This window comes from Fundulus heteroclitus, chromosome 2 (genome assembly GCF_011125445.2).
Source record: "Fundulus heteroclitus isolate FHET01 chromosome 2, MU-UCD_Fhet_4.1, whole genome shotgun sequence".
Lineage (NCBI taxonomy): Eukaryota > Metazoa > Chordata > Actinopteri > Cyprinodontiformes > Fundulidae > Fundulus > Fundulus heteroclitus.
Window position 1 is genome coordinate 25,738,803 of NC_046362.1, and position 21,516 is coordinate 25,760,318.

General features: G+C 39.9%; 1 protein-coding gene across 2 annotated transcripts in view; it reads right to left on the reverse strand.

Moving 5' to 3' along the window:
• Window positions 1–21,516, reverse strand: part of abtb2b (ankyrin repeat and BTB (POZ) domain containing 2b) — a 79,742-nt gene that overhangs the window by 12,256 nt on the left and 45,970 nt on the right. For both annotated transcript variants that reach the window (XM_021310985.2, XM_021310984.2), the window contains exons 3-4: window positions 8,825–8,974; window positions 5,228–5,438 (exon numbers count right to left, since the gene is read on the reverse strand). In XM_021310985.2, the coding sequence (XP_021166660.2) occupies window positions 5,228–5,438; window positions 8,825–8,974 (361 nt within the window). The remainder of the gene's footprint in view (window positions 1–5,227; window positions 5,439–8,824; window positions 8,975–21,516) is intronic.

The following is a 21,516-nucleotide window of genomic DNA, read 5'->3' on the forward strand; positions in this document are numbered from 1 at the left end:
CTCTTGTGATTTAGTCTCTTTTTTTGAGAGATTATTTTATATCCTGCAGTGTGCATTTGCAGAGCAGACAAAATGCAGCATTATTGCACTGAATGCAGTTTACAATAAAAGCTATATGCCTGAAACAATTGTTTTCAACTATGTGTTGATTTCTTTGTTTGCTTTGGGTGTTAAAAGCTTAGAAGCACACCGGTTTGGAGTTAGGGTGTTCCAGTTTTGAATAAATTCCATTGTACTTTAAATTAAAAAAGGAAAATGTGCTGTAGGTTCTTTGAAAGATGTAGTTTTAAATTCTAAAGAGAATGAAGGAAATACAAGCTATTTCCCATTTATAAATTGAAGCACATGCCAATAATCTTTGGCTGAATATTTTCTTAGCACAAAAATGTGCTGTCGCTTGATTTGATGGATTTGTAGACTGAAAATGGTGAAGTTCTAGTTATAGATCCATATACTATAATGGAGTGGTAGTGTGGAGGTTGATTGATTGGTCCTTTTCTTATTGTTACTTTAGAAAAGCAACAACACCAACTCTTGATGCCAACAAAAGCAGAACACAAAGCTAGAAGGGCAGAACACATATGCAGAAACGTGTGACTGTTATTCCTAAAATATTAATCAGAAAATTACAAAAGGCGGAATCTAAAAACAAAAAAGGAAGTGTCCTCAGTTTAAAGACTCTAAAAGAGAAGATTTCAATTTTTTTAAAGAAATAACAGTTGTAATTGTGACTTCAACGTTCTTAAAGGCATCTGGTAAAATTCCTTGGACTTGTAGTAACGAAATGTCTAGCCGGTTATCTGCCGTTAATCCTTTCTGCTCACACCTTGCTCTCACCATATGTGCATAGAATGCGCTCGTGAACAATGGCGTATTCCTGCGACTGTGATTGCTGTTTGCTTCTTGCCCTTTGAAGCCTCAGTTAACAGTCTAACAGTTGCACGAGCGCTGCCGTTGTGTTATCTTGAGTTATTGAGCTATCCAAGTCCTGCTGTGACGTCTGTTCTCTGTGAGTTTAGATCGGTTCTGATCTGACTCAGAATTCAATGCAAGTCATGAATACAGATGGAGCTGCAGGCACTGCATTAGTGGGATTGTGGCGAGCAAGGTTTAAAAGTCCTGCAGGATTACTCATTTGATGAAAGCGTTAAAATAAGCATCTCTGAGCAAAGAAGAAAGAAAAAAACGAGTTTGGCTTTTCTTCATTCATTTAAAAGGTGTAGGATCAGTGGCGGATCGGTCAGCAGGCGTCCTACCGTCACCCAGGCGTGACAGTGAGCAAGCAGAGCGGGAGTTGATGAGCTGAAGGAGAGGGGGGTGTTAAGTGCGGCTGCTGGGGGCGTATATAATTAGGGTCTAAGTGTTTGGGAAACAGCTAGGAAGCAGGTGGGATATGTCGAGGTGAGGCAGGGGGTTGGGAGGCAGTCTGCCACTTTTTGAATAGTGCTGCAGGCGCAGAGTGATAAGAACGCCATGTTTCTGAGGAGAAAAGGCCTGCAGGCTCGGGAATCAATGTTTATGGCTCTCTTAATGTGTTCTCCTTAACACAAATTAGGTTTTACATCTGGATGTATTCAGTTATTTCTACATTTTGTGTGTGTGTGTGTTTTTCCCCTTTCTTTTTAAAACAGGGTTGATGCGACTTGCAGGTCGGATGCTTCATTGCGCTCGCTTCCAGGCAAACTCTAAGCAAGGCAACTAAAATAGAACTGAACCACCTCCAATTAAACATATATAGCCATTTGTTCTTTACACTCATTGCTCCATTAGAGATTTATTCTCAACCTTTCCTTCTCTCTGTCGATTAGTCTGTTTAACAAGGCAGCGTATTTTTAGAGACTATACGATGATGCTGAATGATATGTAAGTTGTAGCATTTAGAACCATCACCTGTATCAGATGTGAGCATGTACTTCTGCGAGACAACGTGCATTATCGGCATACAACGTGTTAATTCCTGACACTTTTAATAGCCAACAAACGGTCCTTTTACAATATTGATATCATATGCAATACACAATCTGGCCCTAAAGGAGATCAATAAAGCATTTTGTGAGATAGTAAAAGAAAGCGGGGCTATAAGTAGTAAATATTAAAAGTAGCAGAACTTCCAGATGTACAACTAATAGAGAACTTGATAGCCTGGGACTTTACAGCCTCACTGATAAGTGGCGATCTTAACCATCCATGGCTGTTGATTGAAAAAGCTTTCCAAAGGTGCATATGGTTTTTACCGTTGAACAATATAGAAAGGAATCCATATTGTTCTACAGTGATAAACCAGGGACAGATGAAGCGGAGCCTCCATCATAGTTGATGCTTTCTCTCCAATCCCCTGTAGGTATGTTGAATGTCGGGCACTTCAGGTCTAAAAGGTTTGACGCTGTTATGTGCCAACAGAAAGAAAAGACCCCAAATGCCATAATGCTGTGCACAAATTAGGTTCTTAAAAGATAAATAAAGATATATGAATCAAATTGGATGGGGGTTATGTGCTACTTTTACCATCCATTGGCACGAGCCTATTCCAAGATAACAGTGTATGAATTAATCAGGGCCCAGTTATTCAGGTAATGCTTGATGAGATATCCTTTCCCCCAGATGTGGACCGGCCACCTGTGACTGCCCTAAAGCCCTTCACGAACAGTTGGGCGTGCTGGAAAAAGTCTTTCCTCACAGGGCTGACAGTCCACTCACCAGTAAAAGATCTTAACGTACGCATTAAACGGACGCGCGACCAGCAGATGCAGCTCGTCTTCTTTCATAAGGTATCCCTCCTCTGTCTTTTATCTCCTCTTTCTCTCATTAAACTCTCCATATGACCGCTGTGTCTGGGTTATGCCCCTAAGCCTGAAACGAAAACCGCAGCTTTGTCAGAGATTAGGTGCTGCATCAAAGCCCCCGACGGCAGTTAACACTGAAACTAGATAGCGCCCACGGCTAGCCTTTCTGACCCGACATGCTGAGGGCCACGTCTTGGGAGCTGCAGATGATGGATTTACACAGACCAGCGTGGACAAACTTTCCCACACATGCACATATAAACAATAGCTTTGAGTTATTGGACTTCTTTTCTAGCCACCATCTGGCAGGTCATAAAAAAAACAAAAAAAACATGATGAGCTTAAATCATGCTCAGGTGGATTTGAACTCATAAAAAAGCATGAACAGCAAAGACCTGCTCAACATGTCCAGTACGGGCTAAAAGGAAAAAAAGACTTTGAATTTCAGGGTATAGAGATTAAATCAGGTCTTAAATAGTCATTTTACACAACACAGTGAAAACAAGTACACGTTCAGATGTAAGTGGTTGCCCTCCTACTTTTTCATGCAGTTTGCAGTTTGTACTTTCACTTGCAGCCATGCACCAGCTTTATAAATGATGAAAAAGTGTCAGCTCTGGCAGTAAAAGACAATCTGCCATAAGTCTCTCACCATGCTCCCTTTTACATTTGATGATGTGGCCCACACAGATTCCGGCAGTTTTGAGTTTCTGCCAAAGACTTTACAAAGCTTCCAATGGAGGGTGTGTCAGAGAGATAAAGAGGCCCTCTGTAGGAAAGAGCTCGTGCAGCATTAACAGGCTTTGCCTTTTTTTAATCACTACCAGGTTCGCACTCCCATAGCCCACCACCTGAGCTGGCTCTGCAACGTTTGTATGACGTACATGTGACACACGAAAAGCATAAAGAAGAGCGAATGGTCCTCTAGCAGATGCTTTTAAAGAGAATGTTTGCAGAGGTTCACATGTTTAAAAGTAAAGAATAATAAAAAAAAGAAGGCCACAGTTCTATGCGGCACGCATAAACCAGGGTGATATACATCCAGCATTAAAAACATCTAAGGATATTGAAGAAACAGTGAGGCTATGAGAAGGGGAAGAGGAGGTTTTACTGGTCTGTTTTCCTTGATGCTAATGAGAAGCACACCTTAGCTCACTTATACTGTATCTGTTCACTATTAAATGTATCAGAGCCAGCTGGCCCCATCTCCAACCCATTAAACGCACACATATAGACAACACACTTGTAAAAGAAGATTATGCAGTCATCACTAAAACTTTCTTATGGCTAATATCTTACAGCAGTCATAGCCCTATAACTAAAAATACATAGTTGTCTAATATTAGAGTGCTAAAGCAGGGAAACCTACAAATGGAAACTATTTTTACTAGGTTGCACTCATTAAAACGCCATTTAAATGTTTGAGTGCTTTAGATAAAAGCACCTATGCCTTAGATTCAAAGGTAATTGAGTTTTACACAGTCAGTAAAACGAACTCAAGTTTGTATTGTATTAAATTAATGTTAATGGTGCACTTAATCATTTAGATTAACATTGTTAGACCGGTTTTGCAAAGGTGTAAATCCTTCCGTTTACTCCGATCAGTATTTTGATACCTTTATATTCAAATTCTATTATATCCATATCTTCAAACCTATACTACCTCTTTTGTGTGGAAATCAAACAGCAGGAAATAAGATTTCTTATACATAAATGAGGCTCCAGTTTAAATATGAAATCCATCAGCAAACAGATAAGGTTTCCAGTCCAATAAAAAAAACAAAAAAAAAAAAACGATATGTAACACCCAGAGTACGCAAATATTTTCTAACTGCCTTTCTCACGGCTCCAGAATAATTTGAACTGTTTAACCAATCCTACTTAAAGGAGGATTTAAGGTGACAGAATTACAGAGCACTTGTACCTCTTGAAATCCCTTAAATCACCAGTCCTCTGGCTAATATATCCCTGAAAGTGCTTTTAACTCCTCTGTCAACCACAGTTAACACCTGGGAACATTTGTTCTCTTGTAATTAACCTGAAAAAGATCAACACCTAAATGGCCAAAGAGCAATATGATTAAACATGGAGACAGGAGAGGTGCTGCCCCTGGAAAAGCTGCTTATGTAATTTTTTTAAATTTAAAATGGTAATTTCAGAGGTTTAAGGGTTTCTCTATTTGCAATGGATAAAGCTGTGGCTTTAGTTACAGCTCTGCTAAACTCATTTAATTGGGCTGTATTTGTACAGCATGAGGCTACCACGACCGTGCTTCACATTTGTACTCACATTTGTTTTTATATATATATTTATATATATATATATATAAAAAAAATTACAGGATAGAATGTTCCATATATTCAAGGGTTAAATGCCAGGTTTAATTCAGTTATCTTATGGTGTGTGCTACACACTGGCAGTGTTCAGTCAGCCATGCCTCTTACCTCTCCTTGCTGAGAGCCATGCGTGGGGGATCCAAGTTGGGATTCTCCATGGACTCCATTTGCGGGCAGCGCAGGAAGTAGTAAAGGGTGTGGAGGGCGTCGGGCGACCAGGACACAGGCTGCTGGGCACGAGCGTGACGGGCAGGGCTCTGTCCTGGGCGCATTGAGCTGAGACGCTGCATGTGGTGCATGGCACGGGATACCAAGTCGCCTGGAAGAAAGCGAACAGAGCAACAGTGGTTAGGTAAATTAGGTAAACACTTGATCTAATTCCCCATCTCCCTGGGGATGGGTCTGTGCAAAACGTCGGGTAGCAGATTGGGGAAAAAAAAGTATAATTGGAGTTATGCGTTTAGAGCTCTGTGGTCTTCCAGACAAACCGGATTTCCTCTTTTCCTCAACAACTTTCCTCCGTGTCTCTAGTGAACTCGGCCATTAGCGGTGTCATTATCAGCGAGCAAAGCCAGACGGCCAGTCTAAAGCAGACATTCAGCTTTAATCACTGAGGGAGTTAATAGGAGTGCAGACAGTTGATCAAGGGCTCTAATGAACTGCTCAGCTGTTTAATGCTGGAACAATTAGATCGCTGGATTCAACATAAAGGTCTCAGTGTCAGTCATATAAAACCTAACATCCTTATCTCAACTAGTCGGTATGAAAACATTAAACAAAAAAGGGGCACAACATGAGCTCAGTGGGAAACAGCATTTAGAAAAAGCTTATTTAGATAAAATGTCAAAAAATATATACATCTGAAAAAGAGATAAAGGCGATAAAAACTTGTAGATACTGTTGGGAGACCACAGTAGAAAGAAAAGCAGGTAAAGCTAAACTTGGAATCGTGTTACACTAATGCAGCATAATTATCCCAGAGTTAATATTTAAGCAGATTACTGAAAGCACAACAAAGCTCAGCATCCAAGGATGAAGAGTCCAGCTGCATGAGTGTGTGTTTGTCCATGCGAAGGGTTTCTGCCACCATGGAGGTAGGACTGGGTCAGCCTCACCAAAACAGACCCCACTTGAAGCTGAAGGGCCTCTTTTGTGTTAAACAAGCACCAAATGGCCCTCCAGGAGGTCTCCCTGGAATTCCTGCCCAACACGGAGAACTTCTGCCTTAGTTTCCAGCCTACATTTGTTGCCCCGAGGCTAAACTTGGCTCCAGCACTCAGAGATATAGGATATGTTTGGCATTTTATGATTCATATGATTCATATAATGCAATGAATTTGGAAATATGGAAACTTCCCATAATGTGAGGAACACTGCGGATTAATACTTGCATGTTTATGCATGTTTATGCATGTTTGTTTCTATGACCACATCCAGGGCTTAAATCCAGCCACACTGAGCTGCTCTCTACAGATGTTTCTGTGTCCGTCGGGTCTGTTTGGCTCCCATCGAGGCGCCAAACCTGCCGTATTTCTGTTGTGTGTATCCGCATGCGTGGACGTGTGTGTGTTTGTGTGTCTGTTTTTTAGGAGTGAAAGTGTGTGGATGCCAGCCCTGCCCAGATTTGCCCCGTTTCACCCCGCCAGAGAGAGGTGGCACAAAGAGGCCACTGAGCAGAGGCGAGAAAAAGAGCATGTCTGTACTTTCTTAATGCCTCACTATAACGGCGGCAGCATATGAACGTGGCCTTGTGCTGCAGGAACAAATGACAGAGTGTTAGTTCATTTGGAGTAGGAAACGTATCCCTCATAACCTCCGTCGCTCTTCCCCACTCCCTCCGCTAACAACATCGGTTTCTGCCTTGCTACCTTTCAATCATTTCCCCCTACCCTCCATATATCTAAACCCACTCCCATAAATCTATCCCTCTAGCTCCCAGCTACACCCCAAAACCTTTTTATTTACTCCCGCCAATTGGTAACTCGGATTTCTGCTCTCTATCACAGCAAATTCCTTTGCAACATCCAGGTTACCCACCACCATTAACATGAATGTCCACAATGTCTCAGTTGGCGTAGCAAATACGTTAGATCGTTTCAATGTAATGACTTGTCCCTGATATGTTCTTAACGCAGAAACAGTTACTGCTTCCATGGCAGGTTAAATATAGAGAATGCTACCTAAATGAATTGAAAGTAAATGAGAAATCGCTCATTTGCCTGTAAATATTCTTAGGTTATTTTTACTTCACCATAAAAAATAAGATTAAGTTGCAAAACTGTAGACCTAGACCTGCAAGCGTTTATCCTTAACTCTCTAGAGTTATGTGTGTAAATCTGCCATATCAGTGCTTATTTGTTTTGAAGTGGGAGCAAGTAGCTTATTCCCCTAAAAAGGATGCTTAGAGGAAAGACAGGAATGAAGAATTACTAGAGTTATCTTGATCCCAGTCATTAAATAAGGGTCCAGATCAAGGCATTTAAAAATGATCACTAATTGAGTCCCAGGCTAAATTCACCTCTTGATTCCCGTTGCTGGCCTATTGTTTGTGATTCAGTCAATGGACCCAACAATCTGCCTAAAGAGTTAAAAAAAAGAAGACAAATCAAGTCCTATTTTTATAGGTCATGAACATTTATTTGTTGACCTAAAAAAAATTGTAAGTTTTCCCCAAAAGGCTTAGAGTTTTTTTGTTTTATGTTTTTGTTTGATAATGGTATTCACAGTGAAAGAGAAACTGGCTAGGCTGAAATATTACAAGAGCTGCTTGTTCAGACCCCACTGCTCCCTACACTGACCATTACATTTGACGTTTAAAGCACAGCACTAACTTCATGAAACCAGGGAGCAACCTTTCCTGTGAGCTGTGTGTACACATAGTTAACTACAATGAAACATGTTCTGAGCTAACATCTGATGTGAAAACTGAAAGTAAGCACACTAGCTTCCTTAGCATGCCTAGCCTGGTATTTTTTTAAGACTGTAGCTCTATTTGTCAAGTCAGATATACCTTTAGAAGCAAACGACTGAGACTCCTTTTGGGGAAAAATACACATCTGTCACTGTTAAAAAAGAAGAATCTGATATTTAATGTCGATTTCATATTTTAGTGCATAGCATTCATTGGTTTAGATTTTGGAGACTGACTTAGCGTTGCAAAAAGGTTAATTCCACACTCACGTGGAACTGGGGACAAAAATCCTGATCAGGATATTAGAGCTTAAGATATATGACGGTAATAAAGATATAAGATGGTAATTAAATATAATTTCTCAGACAAAAAAAAAAATCTATTCCACTGTTTCAGAAAGAAATACTTAAAAAGTGTTTATAAACAGATAGCAGGGTTGATGCATTTCTGTACAGAAGGGTCTGAAATCAAACATCAGCTCAGGCTTGATTCAAAATAGTCCCATTATAGATTATGCAACCATATTCATAATATTATGTTTTGTTTTGTTGTTTTGTTAGTGCATTATAAAGGTCAGGTTTGGACACCGTGGTGCAATAAATGAAGACTAAGAATAGTTGTAAAGGGTTTTTATGAACATTTGCTTTCATTGAAAGAAATGCTGATATTTTTCACTCATTGCCCAAACAACTTTGAGGAATCTATTTAATAATAAAACTAAGTGTCCTTTTTTTTTTTTTAATGGCCTTGTATAAAGTATGACAATGATGAGGGCGATTATTTTTTTTACTCACTGAGCTCTGAGATGCTGCCCACACAGGTGGCCAGCAGGGACTGTTCCAGCGTCCTGAGCTCCAGCTGGGCGTAAGCGTCCTCCCTGCTGTCCGCAGTCGTCTGGTGGTTCTCTGTGTAGGGGCTGAAATGGGCGGGCAGCGACAAAACACCTACAGAGACGAAAGACAAAAAAAGTCGATATGAGCTTTAAACTGATAACCAAAAATGTATATTTATCATTTACCTCAAAGTGAAACAAAAAAGATCTTATCCCATAAGCCTTTCCCAGTTTATTGTAATTTATGTGCTTTTATGTGACAGAACAACACAAAGAAGCAGATAATTTAAAAGAGGAATAAATATGATTTTCAGTTTTTTTTAAATAGAACTCTGACATTGCTCAGATACTCCTACCATAAAACCCAGTGCAACTAAATGCCTCCTGAAATCAAACCAATAAATAAATAGTGTCCAACTCACCGTGATTTCATGTCAGTAATGTGACACAATGCAGACAATTTCACGGGGTATAAACACATTTGCAAGGAACTGCATTTGTAATCATGGTAACACGCGACCCACATTGCAGAGATAAGAGAAATAAACACTCAATGAAACCGAGGCCTTGCTTCTTCTTTTTTTTTCTTGTTTGTTTGGAAAATACCAAAATATGCATAATGGCATTGGGCTCATAAAGACTAAACAAATGGAAACTATGCCACCCTGAAACCAAGTGCTGTCTGAAAAGAATCAAATGCCACTTGCCAAATGTTTAACATTATAGAGATAACGGTGCATAGAACTCATGTTTTTACCCAACCGCTTTCACAAGCAAGAAGATCCATGATTTCGAGATAAATTGAATGGGTTTACAAACAAGTGTGTCCCATTAAAGAATCCAGGAAAACATGGTAAGCTTCATCCTGGTCGGTTGTGGCATTTCCTATTTGAATTTAACCCCTGAGGGCTCAGGGGCCCAACCCAGCCGTCAACTTAAGAACATTTAGTTAAAACAGTTTATCTTAAGGTAAACATGAAAATTACATTGAAGAGGACACTTTCTTGAAGACATGCGTTGCCCTAGTTTAGACACGCAAAGTAATATTATGCAGCCAGCGTTAAATTTGCAGCTTTACGTTATGTGACCTCCTGCTGTGGGTCTGCACTCGGCCGAGGAGATAACATCCTCTTTCCGTAGCTTGAAGATCTTGTTCTTTCACTGCTGTAATTGTCTCCCAGATACAAGATAAAAGTAGCAAGTGATGAGGAGAAGACGGGGGTTCTGTTTTCTGCCTCTTTGTATCCCTCTGCCTGTCTTTTTTTAGCTCTGCCTGAACAGCGCGAGTAAAAACCAGGTTGCGTCATATGCCGTCGTCAATCAAACTGATCAGTGTGCTCGGTGAGCTGTCTAACTTTTTTTATTTTATTTTATTTTCCGGCTTCAGAAACAGAAACAGAGGCACACTTCCTGCCAAGTGGAAGAAATGGAGAGGGGTAAAGCTGAGGATAAGAAAGAGAAACAGAAAGATTTATTCATGAGGCAAAAAGAAAAGAAGTGTATCATGCTCAACTTCCCCTGCTGGATATCGTCCCTAGAATGATATTTTCACATGTTTCCGGTGAACGGTTTGATGGTATTCATTAAAAAAAAAGGAGTCATTGTCTAGAAAAAGGATACTTTTTTTTGCTGATGACAAAGGGGGAAAAAAAAAAGTGCACCATATGTTTTTATAGGGAATTCAGTGGTAGATTAGATGGGACGTTCAGGGAAATTGTGGAAATCTAAAATGTAGCTTGAAAAAGGAGAAACCAAAATAACTATATTAGCTATATATTCACAGTTCTCTTGACGAAAATGGTTTAATCTCATTCAAAGGGGCTTCCATCTATCCCTACACCAAGAATCTGACATCTTTAACCAATAAAGGTGATATGAGGTGTCCAATATTGCAATACACCTTACAGTCTATGATTACAGCATTTGTCACTGACTGACATCCTGGGGTTTTATGCAATTTTATTTGTTTTTTATGTTTTAACGCAAATATTTAAAAAATGTTATGCTGAAGGAGTTTTATAAACATGGCAAAATAATTGTCATCAGTTTGTACAGACATCAGTTGCGGGCATTTCTTTGCAGTCTTTCTGAGGCTTTTATTTTACCGTACCATATCATCTTTATTTATAAAGCGCTTAAAAACAGCCAACAGCTAAAACAAAGTGCTGTACATCGCTACACAGCCATTAAAAAAACCAAGATAAAAAGATAAATGCATAAAAAAAAACACCTAAAAAAGATACAATAAAACCAATTTAAAATGAAAAGTATGTCTCGCTAGCGGTAAAAGCCAAAGAATAATAGTGGGTTTTAAGGCGAGCTTTAGTTTAGATTGATATTATAATTATATCGTATAGACTGAAATTAAGAAATGTATTGTGATATAAGTTTTGGCCATATGGTCCAGCCCTACTCCTTAGTCACCTGAACAACCACGCACATAAACTCCTGTACACTCCTGTGTGCTTTGATGTGTCACTACAGGCGTTTGTTTTTATGAGGGCTTTAATTTTTACAGGGTGGTAATTTATTTCCTAACTAGATATCGAGGATAAATAAACTCAAGGAGGTAATCTTGTAAATCTGTGCCTCTTGCCCTCCTAAAAAAACCTTGTTCTGCAACCTGTTTCCCTAAAAACATACAAGATGTTTGGATTGATGACTAAACAAACCCTTCACATTATTAGGGTTCTTCCCCCTAACTTTAATCTGAAATATTTTAATTCCATATGTACCGACATTTCTTTGGGCTTCTTTTGGCCAAACTGACAAGAATACATTGTCGTGCAAAAGAATTTGTAAGTTTTATCAACTTTTAATCAAGGAAGTGAGATTGTGCATGACATTTAAGATCAAAGTAGAAAACCTGAAAAAGTGTGATGTGAATCTACATTCAGTCACACTGAGTAATGCTTTGTAGAAGCACCTTTTACTACACTTACAGCTGCAAGTCTTTTAGAGTTTTGATAAATTCTGCACATCTAGAAGTAGAAATGTTTGTTCATTCTTCTTTACAAAATGGTTGAATGCCATTTAGAGCAGATAAAGAGCAATTTAACAGTAATTCTTAAGGTACTGCATAAATCCTCCATTTCATTTAGGTTAGGCCGTTGACTAATAAGACTGAGTGAATTTGTTGCGATGTAAAGCATCCCATTGTTGCTGTGGTTTAAGGTTGTTCTCCTGTGGAAGGGGAACCTGCGCCACAGTTTCAAACCTTTTGGAGCCCCTAAAAGACCTGTTTCCAAACAAGTCTGCCCTCTATTTAGCTCCACTCACCTTTTCATCGACTCTGACCAGCTTTCCTCTCACTGCTGAGGAAAAGCATTCCCACGTCATGATGTTGCCAACACTTTGTTTCACTGTGGGGATGGTGCATTATGGGTAAGTGATGTTTTTAGTTAAGTTGCTACAGATAGCATTTAGCATGTTGGCCAAAGACTTTGGGTCTTTATCTCTGCAGCTCCTCCAGAGAAACCACTGGCCTCTTGGCTGCATGTTTACAGCAGTCTTCTCTTACCATAGGTGGAGCGCTATGTCTTGGTAGACTTGCAGTTTTTCTCCATAACCCCTTTCTCCATAACTAGCTAAGGAAGCTAGTGTGCTTATGGGATGTTGTTTTATAACCTGACCCAGTTTTGAACCTCTCCATTAAGATGTTTTGGTCTTCGGGATGCTGTTCATTTACCAATGTTCTCTAACAAACATTTGAGGAATTCACAAAACGGTTGCATTCAAATCGTGATGAAATTACTATTTATCAAATAGATTGCTTTTGTAATTTTATTTTTTTTAATGTAAAACCTCATGAAACTATCTTTCTTCTGTTTTACAATTAAACCCAAATGTTAGTCTACCACATAAAATCCACATAGAAATCAGTTTGTCAGTTTAATGTGAAACATTCAATGATGTTCATTGCAAGGCGCTCCAGTTAACTTTGCATGGTATGCTCAATGTGGAGTGAAGGACTACAGCGTGTTTTTCAAGCTTCTGTAAGAGAATAGTTTTCCCTGGATTATTTTCCTCATTACAGTGAGCATTGATAACTATGTGGTGTGATTCACAACGAAGAAAACAATGATGGTTGTTTTTTTTCCCTTGAAACTCTACACAAGCATGTAAAAACGCATTAAAGCTCTAAGAACAGAGATTCAACAATACTCATAGGACTAATTAATCCTGTAAAGCATCACGCAGCAAAACAGACAAGAATGCGAGCATGCAGTCAGCGGTGAAAACACACGTATCCTCAACTGTCTCTAGCATTCAGAACAAAAGAGCTTAGAAATATGAGGAAAACACTTAATACAACTGGTCCTTAATGGACTGCCAAAGCCCAACCTCTGCTAATGTAAATACAGCTCCAATTGATTCCTTTAAACTTGCGGTAAATGTCAGTTTTTCCCACAGTCCCAACCCTTTACTTGCCTCACCACTGAACCCCACTCTGCGTCATTTGGACCTTATTTTGGTCTGTAAGCCAACCAGGGCCTGTCCCCACCACCACTAATACTAGCAGCTCCTGCACTCTGCACATCATTTTCTGGCACTTCGGCACATAAGAGGAAGAGGAGGGACTGAGCATTGGATCGGGGAGGTGGCGAGCACGTAGAGCTTTTTTTTTTTGAAAACGGAGTGAGTCATCCACAAACTGCAGACAACTGAAGAGAAACCGGGAGGAAAATATTGGAATAGGGTGTGTGAGGCAGAGAGACTGGAGACAAGTGACACCAGGGATTGCATTTTTTGTGGCCATTATGATTCCATTTCTGAGGTTGACCCTGCACATGTCATGTGGGGATCTCAGCTGCAAATCACAGCTGAAGCTTGCCACAAAGCCTGAGGCAGTTCTCCACGCCCATCCCAACTTTCCTCCCTCAAGCCATTTTATCTCCATTTAGCCCAACCGAGCTATTACCAGGTTTATTACACTATTCCAGTTTATGAACTCTATGGGTTTCCGGGTAATTATTCCATGCAACAAATATTTAACGCAGAAGTACAGTACAGCACAGATGGGCAACAACATATTTGGAAAAATATTTACCCCTCTCCTGATTTCCCTTTGAGTTGACGGTCACGAGCACAGGAAGTCTTCCTTAATTTAATTGTCCTTTCTCGAAAATGGCTTTTAATAAGAATAAAAGGGAAGACTTTTGTAATACATCATGGCTGGACTAAATTATGACTGACAAGCTTGCTGTAATAAACACAATGGTTTTGCATGTAAGCAAACATTTTTAAACCAAGTTAGTTTAAGTCTTCTGCAATGTTAACCAAAATATGAACATGTCTATATTTTATATATAAAGACAAAATTCTGACATTTATCTTTTTGAAAATATAAAAGACATACTCAAACGTCTTTGGGCACACTTGGAGAAAACATTCCCAAGTAGGATCTAATTCAGGAATCTATATTTCATCAGCAATAATATTTAGATCATGTTTAATGTACAGTTAGAAGAATAGACTTACTTTATTTTTACAGTTTGCTAAAAAAAAAACAAAAAAAAAAAACGTTTATGGAATTGATCCACCACTGCTTTCCAACACATGACTGAACTGTAACACTTTGTCGCTGTTGTATTGCCTCTAATCTCTCAATGTCACATTTTGTATAATTTCACCCAGCCATGGGAGTGTGGTGAGATTAGATAGCTAGACCTCGCAGTCGAGCTATCTAATCTCATATCACAAATATTTGAGTTGTTAGCAACAACAATTTCCAGAGAACCCTGTACTTTTGTCTCATATCTTGCCTCTTGTTTTGTCTTTTGTCTCTTTTTGCAGCGAATTAATAACAAAGCTTTCTTTAATACATGCAGGAGTAGCACGATACATCAAATCCATATGGGAAATATCACAATTCCAAAATACTGCTTGGATAAAATATTTGTTAGGCAGGTGCCATGTATTAAAACTCTGCTTCTTAATGAAGTACACTTTGGCCACTTGGATGAAGTTTCACTGTAGTCTGTGTCCACAGTTATTCAAATAAAAAAAAACTTTGAGTGCTGGGAACACTGCTTATGGGAAATACACTGTATATGGGTTAATCAACCATTTATATTGCCATTGCAATATTAAACAACACAGCAATGTCATGTTCTTCTATAAACTGTCAGTTATAATAATTACCATGAAAATGATTTCATCATCCATCCTTTCTTCTCAACCTATCTGAGGTTGGGTCATGGAGGGAACAGGTCCACGAGAGAAACCGGGTGACACGGAAGATCGCCGGTCAATCCCAGAACCGAAAGGGACACATTGCACCTCCAACATAAGCAGGGTCGCCTCCAACTAGAAAGTGCCTGGAAAATCTCCAAGGGAGGTGCCCACGAGGCCTCCTGCTCCGATGCCAGAACCAATTCAACTGGCTCCTTTCAGAACTGAAGAGCAGACCAGCAAACCTTCTCTGAGCTCCTCACCTGGTCTTCAATGCTGAGCCTCCAGAGCAAGGCTCCTTCCTCCGTTTCTATCCGGGATCTTGTTCTTTCATTGATGACCGTCACCTCGTGAGCATTGGTGAGGTTCAGAAAATAAATGCAGCAGTAAATCAAGAGTTTTGAACTTTGGCTCAGCTCTTTCTTCATCACAGACTGAACCAGCATCCATTATTGCAGATCCCATCTCCTGCTCCGTCTCAACCTCATCCACGACTAAGCCCCAACATACTTGAACTCCTCTGCTTGAGGCAGAGACCGACCCCCTGACCTAGACGGAGAAATCCAGCTAAGAATCGTGGATTTGGACTTCAAAAATCCGCCTTTCATTCTGGCCTCCTGACAACCACAAAGCCCTCCAGCAGCACAGCAGATTGTGGGTTGGAGGCACGAAAAAGAACCTTCTGCAAAAGATGCCAAAGATGACAAACCAAGGTTCCTAAACAGGACACCCTCGTCTTGAGCACTACGCTTTAAGGTCCCGTTCATCAACACTACCACAAGGATCGGTGACAGGAAGGGCCCTTGAAATGCCGCAATGCTCAAAATTGTGCCAAGAATGGATATTATTTTTTTAAGTGTTGAAGAAAAACAATGTTTTAGTTTGTCCAAGCAATGCCTAATGACAGAGATCCAACACAGTTTTCAATTAAGAATTTTAGAGTTTTTCAGAGTCAAATTTCTTGAGTTTTCCTGCATTTTCAGAACATTCTGAGCTTTTTGGCACAAATCATGACTCAACTTGCTTGAATAGCAGTCTGGTCTTAATATATGCAGGCTCCACAAAAAATGTGAAAATGGAATGCTACATTTTGCTACAGATTTTTGGACTGTGGTATAGGGGCATTTTGCTGCTTTTCTGGCATCTGGACTAACTTGGCTTTAAAATCTCAGCTCTCTTCAAATTTGTAACCCTTGGACTTGACAAATAAACAATGTAGTATCCTAAAGTCCTTAAAAACATTGTGAATTTTGTTTGTAAATGTTCCTGAAAATAGCAGTTTGTGAACAGTATAAATTTAAAAGACATGTAGGGTTAAAACACCTACCAAACAGCCTTATCTATGGCCAAACTGATGTTAACGCATTAAATGGGCCTAGTCATGTACTACGTCTTCACGAATTTCTGCTCCAGCAGCTAACTCTAGTTGCATACAAAAGGTTTTCTGATTAGATAATTGTCATTTTATATCTGCGTTTTACACTTTGTTTTAGCTGTTTTGTCAGTAAACAAAGCGCTATTGTATATATTTTCCATAACAAGACCAAATGACAGAAAGTACATTGCACATGCTCGTAATGAGTAAGCAAGGAGAAGCAATGGGGCCAAGTGAGTCAGCAACGTCTACCAGACGTGTTACCCAAGAGTTACCCAAAGCCTGTAGATCGAGTTGGACTTCCATCACACAGAGCTGTCGCTGAACTACGAGGCATTGCAGGACTTCTGGCTCTTAGCTGTGTCAGTTGTCGCCATCTTGCTTTCTGATAGCTTATATTTGCTGAACGTCCATGTAAAGTTCTTTTCAGCCTCAAAAAGGACTTAGTAAACACTATCAGGACGACCGCTTGGGGTCTATCGTTTTATTTGAAGATAAATATATGTTGTTTTTTTAATGGTCATAGTATGTGACTAGGACCCTTTAAAATCAAGGAGTGATTAGGTAAATTAAAGCATGTCAAATCAATATAAATCAATGTAAAAACCACTGCATTTATTAAGCAAAAAAGTCTTTAAAACTCAGTTATCTTTTTTCTAAATCCATCAGAGCTGGAAAATGTTAAATGTTCCACACTGTGAAATACTTTTCAAGGTGTTATGACTTTTCAGGGACAGCTCTTGAATTTCTTTTTATTGCCATTTTTGTTGTCCAAATTCTTTTCCCACCCACAAGCCAAAACTTGGTAATTTGTTTTGTCTACTGCACAGTAACCGTCTAGAACTGAATGATAGTCATCTAAGCTTGCTTAGTGAACTCAAGGAAAACTGTCACTCCATTGGCAGTGTGTGTGACAGAGGACAGCATGAAAAAAAAAATGGAATGAGTAGACACCTGCCTTTCCTCCTTTAACAGCCACCTCATTCATTACAGAGTGGGCAGATCAGAGAACCCAGGAAAAAAAGAAAGGGGGCTTCAAAGACACTTCCCCTGCTGAAAAAAAGTCACTCTGATTCTGGTCCAGGAGGCTATAAGCTTGTCTCACTGCACACAACAGTACAGTGTTTGACAAGGCCGCAATGGGTGTGTGTGTGTGTCCCTCCCACCGTCCCCTGATCCCCCGTCTCTCAGCGAGCGTGTCTCTTTCACAGAAGAAAAGAAACAGTTGTGCTCACTTCCCCTCCGTGGAATCCATACGCCAGATGTGATCCCTCACTCACGCCGCTGACCTCTTGTTTTCCTCATGTAAATGCATCAAAAACACCTGTTTTTCACACATCACCACATTCCTCGCCCTGCTTTTACATTAAGGGCAGTACACAGCTCTTTTGTCAGAGGCAATGGGCACCAGGCTCGCAGCGAGAAACGCTGACTGAGGACTAATACTGGACATGCATGCGTTTGTGCGTCTCTGGAAAGCTAAAAGGACTGCCTTTTATTCAGCTACACTACCTGCACTGTTTGAGTAGGAGGTTAAAAATGCTCATGTGCTTACTTGTTCTGCTAACCCTCCTTTGGATACTATCTAAATAAACTTCAAGCAAGAAAGAAGGGCATTTAGAAACTTATGTGCTGTATTAATATTTGGGTTAGAAATAGTCACTCATCTGACATGTGGACCTATAAGTGTCTCTTTCAAAATACAGACTCTGAGTATAGACTCGGAGGACAGAAGTTTTTAGAAAGCCAGAACTGTTCAAGTTGAACATCACAGACTTGACTGAAGTGTCTATTCATTGGAATATTTGTTCTCAGATTAGTATGATCCTTGTTTAATCTGGGATCAGAAGTTCTGATCTCCTTTCTAAACACAGAGACTCCCACTTCTGCACGACTGTGGCAGTCAGAGTTTGATAAATCCCAGCTTGGGATAGACGCGTAAAATGGGGGTCTGGTCAGCATCCTCGCGACACCTCTGTTGACCCAGGCTTCATGGAGTCAGAGGTGGAGCACAGCTGGGGCTAAAAGTGGAAGTAACCTTATCAGCTGGGTGAAAGAGGGCCCTTCTCAAGTTGCACCGTCCGAACACCCACATACGTCATTAATCACTGCAAAGGAACATGTTGAATAAACCAACTGGACACATTTAAGAGAACTAAAGCACACATATACATAAACAAATAGCAGAGAGGAACTGAAAAGAAAAAAAAACTGACTGGTGATCACAATCTGACAATTGTATGCTCAATAAGCCATGCTCAGTGGGCAGCAAGTTTGAGATCCACATGTCCAATGAATAAAAATATTTGTAGTAGGAGGGCATGTTAAAATGTTACAGTTTTAATTACAATTCTCAAAACACACTTTGAATCTGCTAAAACCTGTAGCAGCTGGTCACAACTTTAGCAGAAGTAGATATCTGAAACAAAACTCAAAGAAAACTCATGAATAAGCTTGCCGTTGTCCAGACTGCAAGCATCTCCACTGAAAAGTGATTCCTTGCTGGAGTGTTTGTGCCACAGCGCTGCTCAAAACGGCCCTTCAGTGTGATGGAAATGAATTATGCCTGATTTGTAATCAACAAACCATCTTACAAGTTTACTGGTAAAAGAAACCTAATGCAAATACACAAACGTTCACCTCTGCAAATCCCACAGAAAAAGTTCCTGCTAAGCCTCTGAGCCGTTTTGATGGGTTAAATTTCTCTCTAGCAAATCCGCTGAGGCCCTATTTTGTGTGGTGATTTAAGCAAAGAACACCACAAAATTCCTTATTTCCTGAAGTAGTATTAAGCAAACACCAAAGCTAAAATGTAAAGAAAGCCTCTGAAACTGTTGAGTGCAACAGTTTGCTTGCTCAGTATGAGGGATTGCAGCAAAGCCATGGACAATGCAGACGACTCTCCCTGTGGCTCTACACTTCTCTAGGAGTGAATGCTGCTTGTCGGGACTTTGATGCAATCAACTGGGTTCCCTTATACAGGAAATTTTTGACCAATCTGTATAATCTGACCCAATCTGTATAATCAGATTGAATGTGACTTTGTAAAGTGCCTTGAGATGACATGTTTCGGGAATTGGCGCTATATAAATAAAATTTAATTGAATTTAACTAATTCCTGTCCTTATGACTGGTTATCAGTGTTAACATCTGCCATGTGAGGATTACTAGCACAAAGCAGAGGAAAGATGAACATTTCTAACATTTAAAAACTGCAATAAAATAAAAAAAACTCACTGTTGCATCACTTGCATGGGGTTTGAGATATATATATATATATATATATATATATATATATATATATATATATATATATATATATATATATATATATATATATATATATATATATATATTGCAGTAAACAACAATCCACTTGTGCATCAACATTAACAACTATAGGTCTTTGAGCACGCTGATAGAAGAAAGAAACTATAAATGGGCACGGAGTAGTCTTACCAAAACCCCAGAAACAGTGTAGATCTAAATCGCCGATACCAGGCTAAATTTAGTAATAAAGTGCCCTCTCTTCTCATAGATGCAGTGAAAACCTAGAGAAAGATATGGGCTCCCCACTGTTTCCTGTTTACATGTCTGCACAGAAAAAATCCATCAAGCTTAAAAGTCTCATGTACAAAATCTCAGTGTTGGGAACACAAGCCCCTTATAAGAAGGGGCCACAAACGGTGATTTTGTGGCTGTATCCAATAACATACCTTCCCACCACCTCCAAACAAACACACAGATTAGGAGTGGCAGGATAGCAAACTAACCCCAATTCTCAACATGACTTCGGCTCCTTCTCTCCTGATCTCTCCCTTCCTTTACTCCCCTCTGCTCTTCCAGTCTTGTTTTATATTTTGCATTCCAGGCTGTGAAAGCGGTGCCTGTGGCAACCCAGTCGCATTCAAGAATCTCCATTTCCATATGTGCCACCACATCACATACTGTTCAGCAAAGGGACAATGTTACTTAATGACTTGCTTTTATTGCTCCGTGGCTCCCCATACAATACAGGCAGGGAATATGCCATACTGTAAATGGAGGCTGGGTCTGCCCCTCTAATGGCACAGGATGACCGTTATTACAGAGAGACACACACAGCAATAGCGCAGTCATTTAAAAATATCTAACCTCAAACCCACACACCCCTAATGGAATCAACTTTTACTACCCGGATGAAGTCACCATCGCGAAACAGCGTCAGGGGGAGAAGTGCTTGACAAAATTAAAACGCATCAAAAATCATCATCACAGATTTAGTTAAAATAAATGCAACGGTTCACGACTGGATGTTTTATTTCCCCATTTCTAACTGAAACAGTTAACCCCCTATAAAGAACAAGCAGACCTCTATTTAGCTCTCAGCTAATAATACTACCGGGCAGCAAGCTTGGAGCAGAACTATCAAGCGCACATGTGTGTAAGTGTGTTTTTCTAAGAGAGTGTGTGTTCACATTAATTGGTCTTTCGGTATATATGTGATCAGCCAGTTTGCTCTCAGCTGGAACCTGGGAGTGAGAACAGAGAAGCAGTCAGTACGGATGGCAGACAACATGCCCATTGAGCAAAAGTTCTGAAGCTGAACACAAGACTGACTCACTTGGCAGTAACGCACGCAAAAACAAAAGTAAATCACTAGATGGTCTTCAAGGGCCAGGTTTATAGAAAGGGTAAATGGACTGAACTCGAATAGCACTTTTCCAGCCATACTGACCACTCAAAGTGCTTTACACTATAGCCACATTCACCCAATCACACACACAATTTGGGGTTAAGTGCCTTGTCCAGGCACATCGACATGTAACAAGGGGAAGCTGGAATCAAACCTGCTCTACTCATTGAGCCACAGTGATTCTAGTCTTTACATAAACCAGCTACTCTTGATTTCAGAAAACTTCCAATAGTTTAAAAACCTTTTTGTGGCATATTTTCTTAGAATTTTAGGGTTGGATTTTTGAAATTCCTACTTGAAAATACACAAGAACACCTGCTAAAGTTGGACATCTAACTGGGAAAGGACTAGCTTTTCAGCCACCCTTGAATTGAATATGGCTGCCCTACATCTTGAATGTAATGAAGGAGGCCAATATACATTTTAGCAG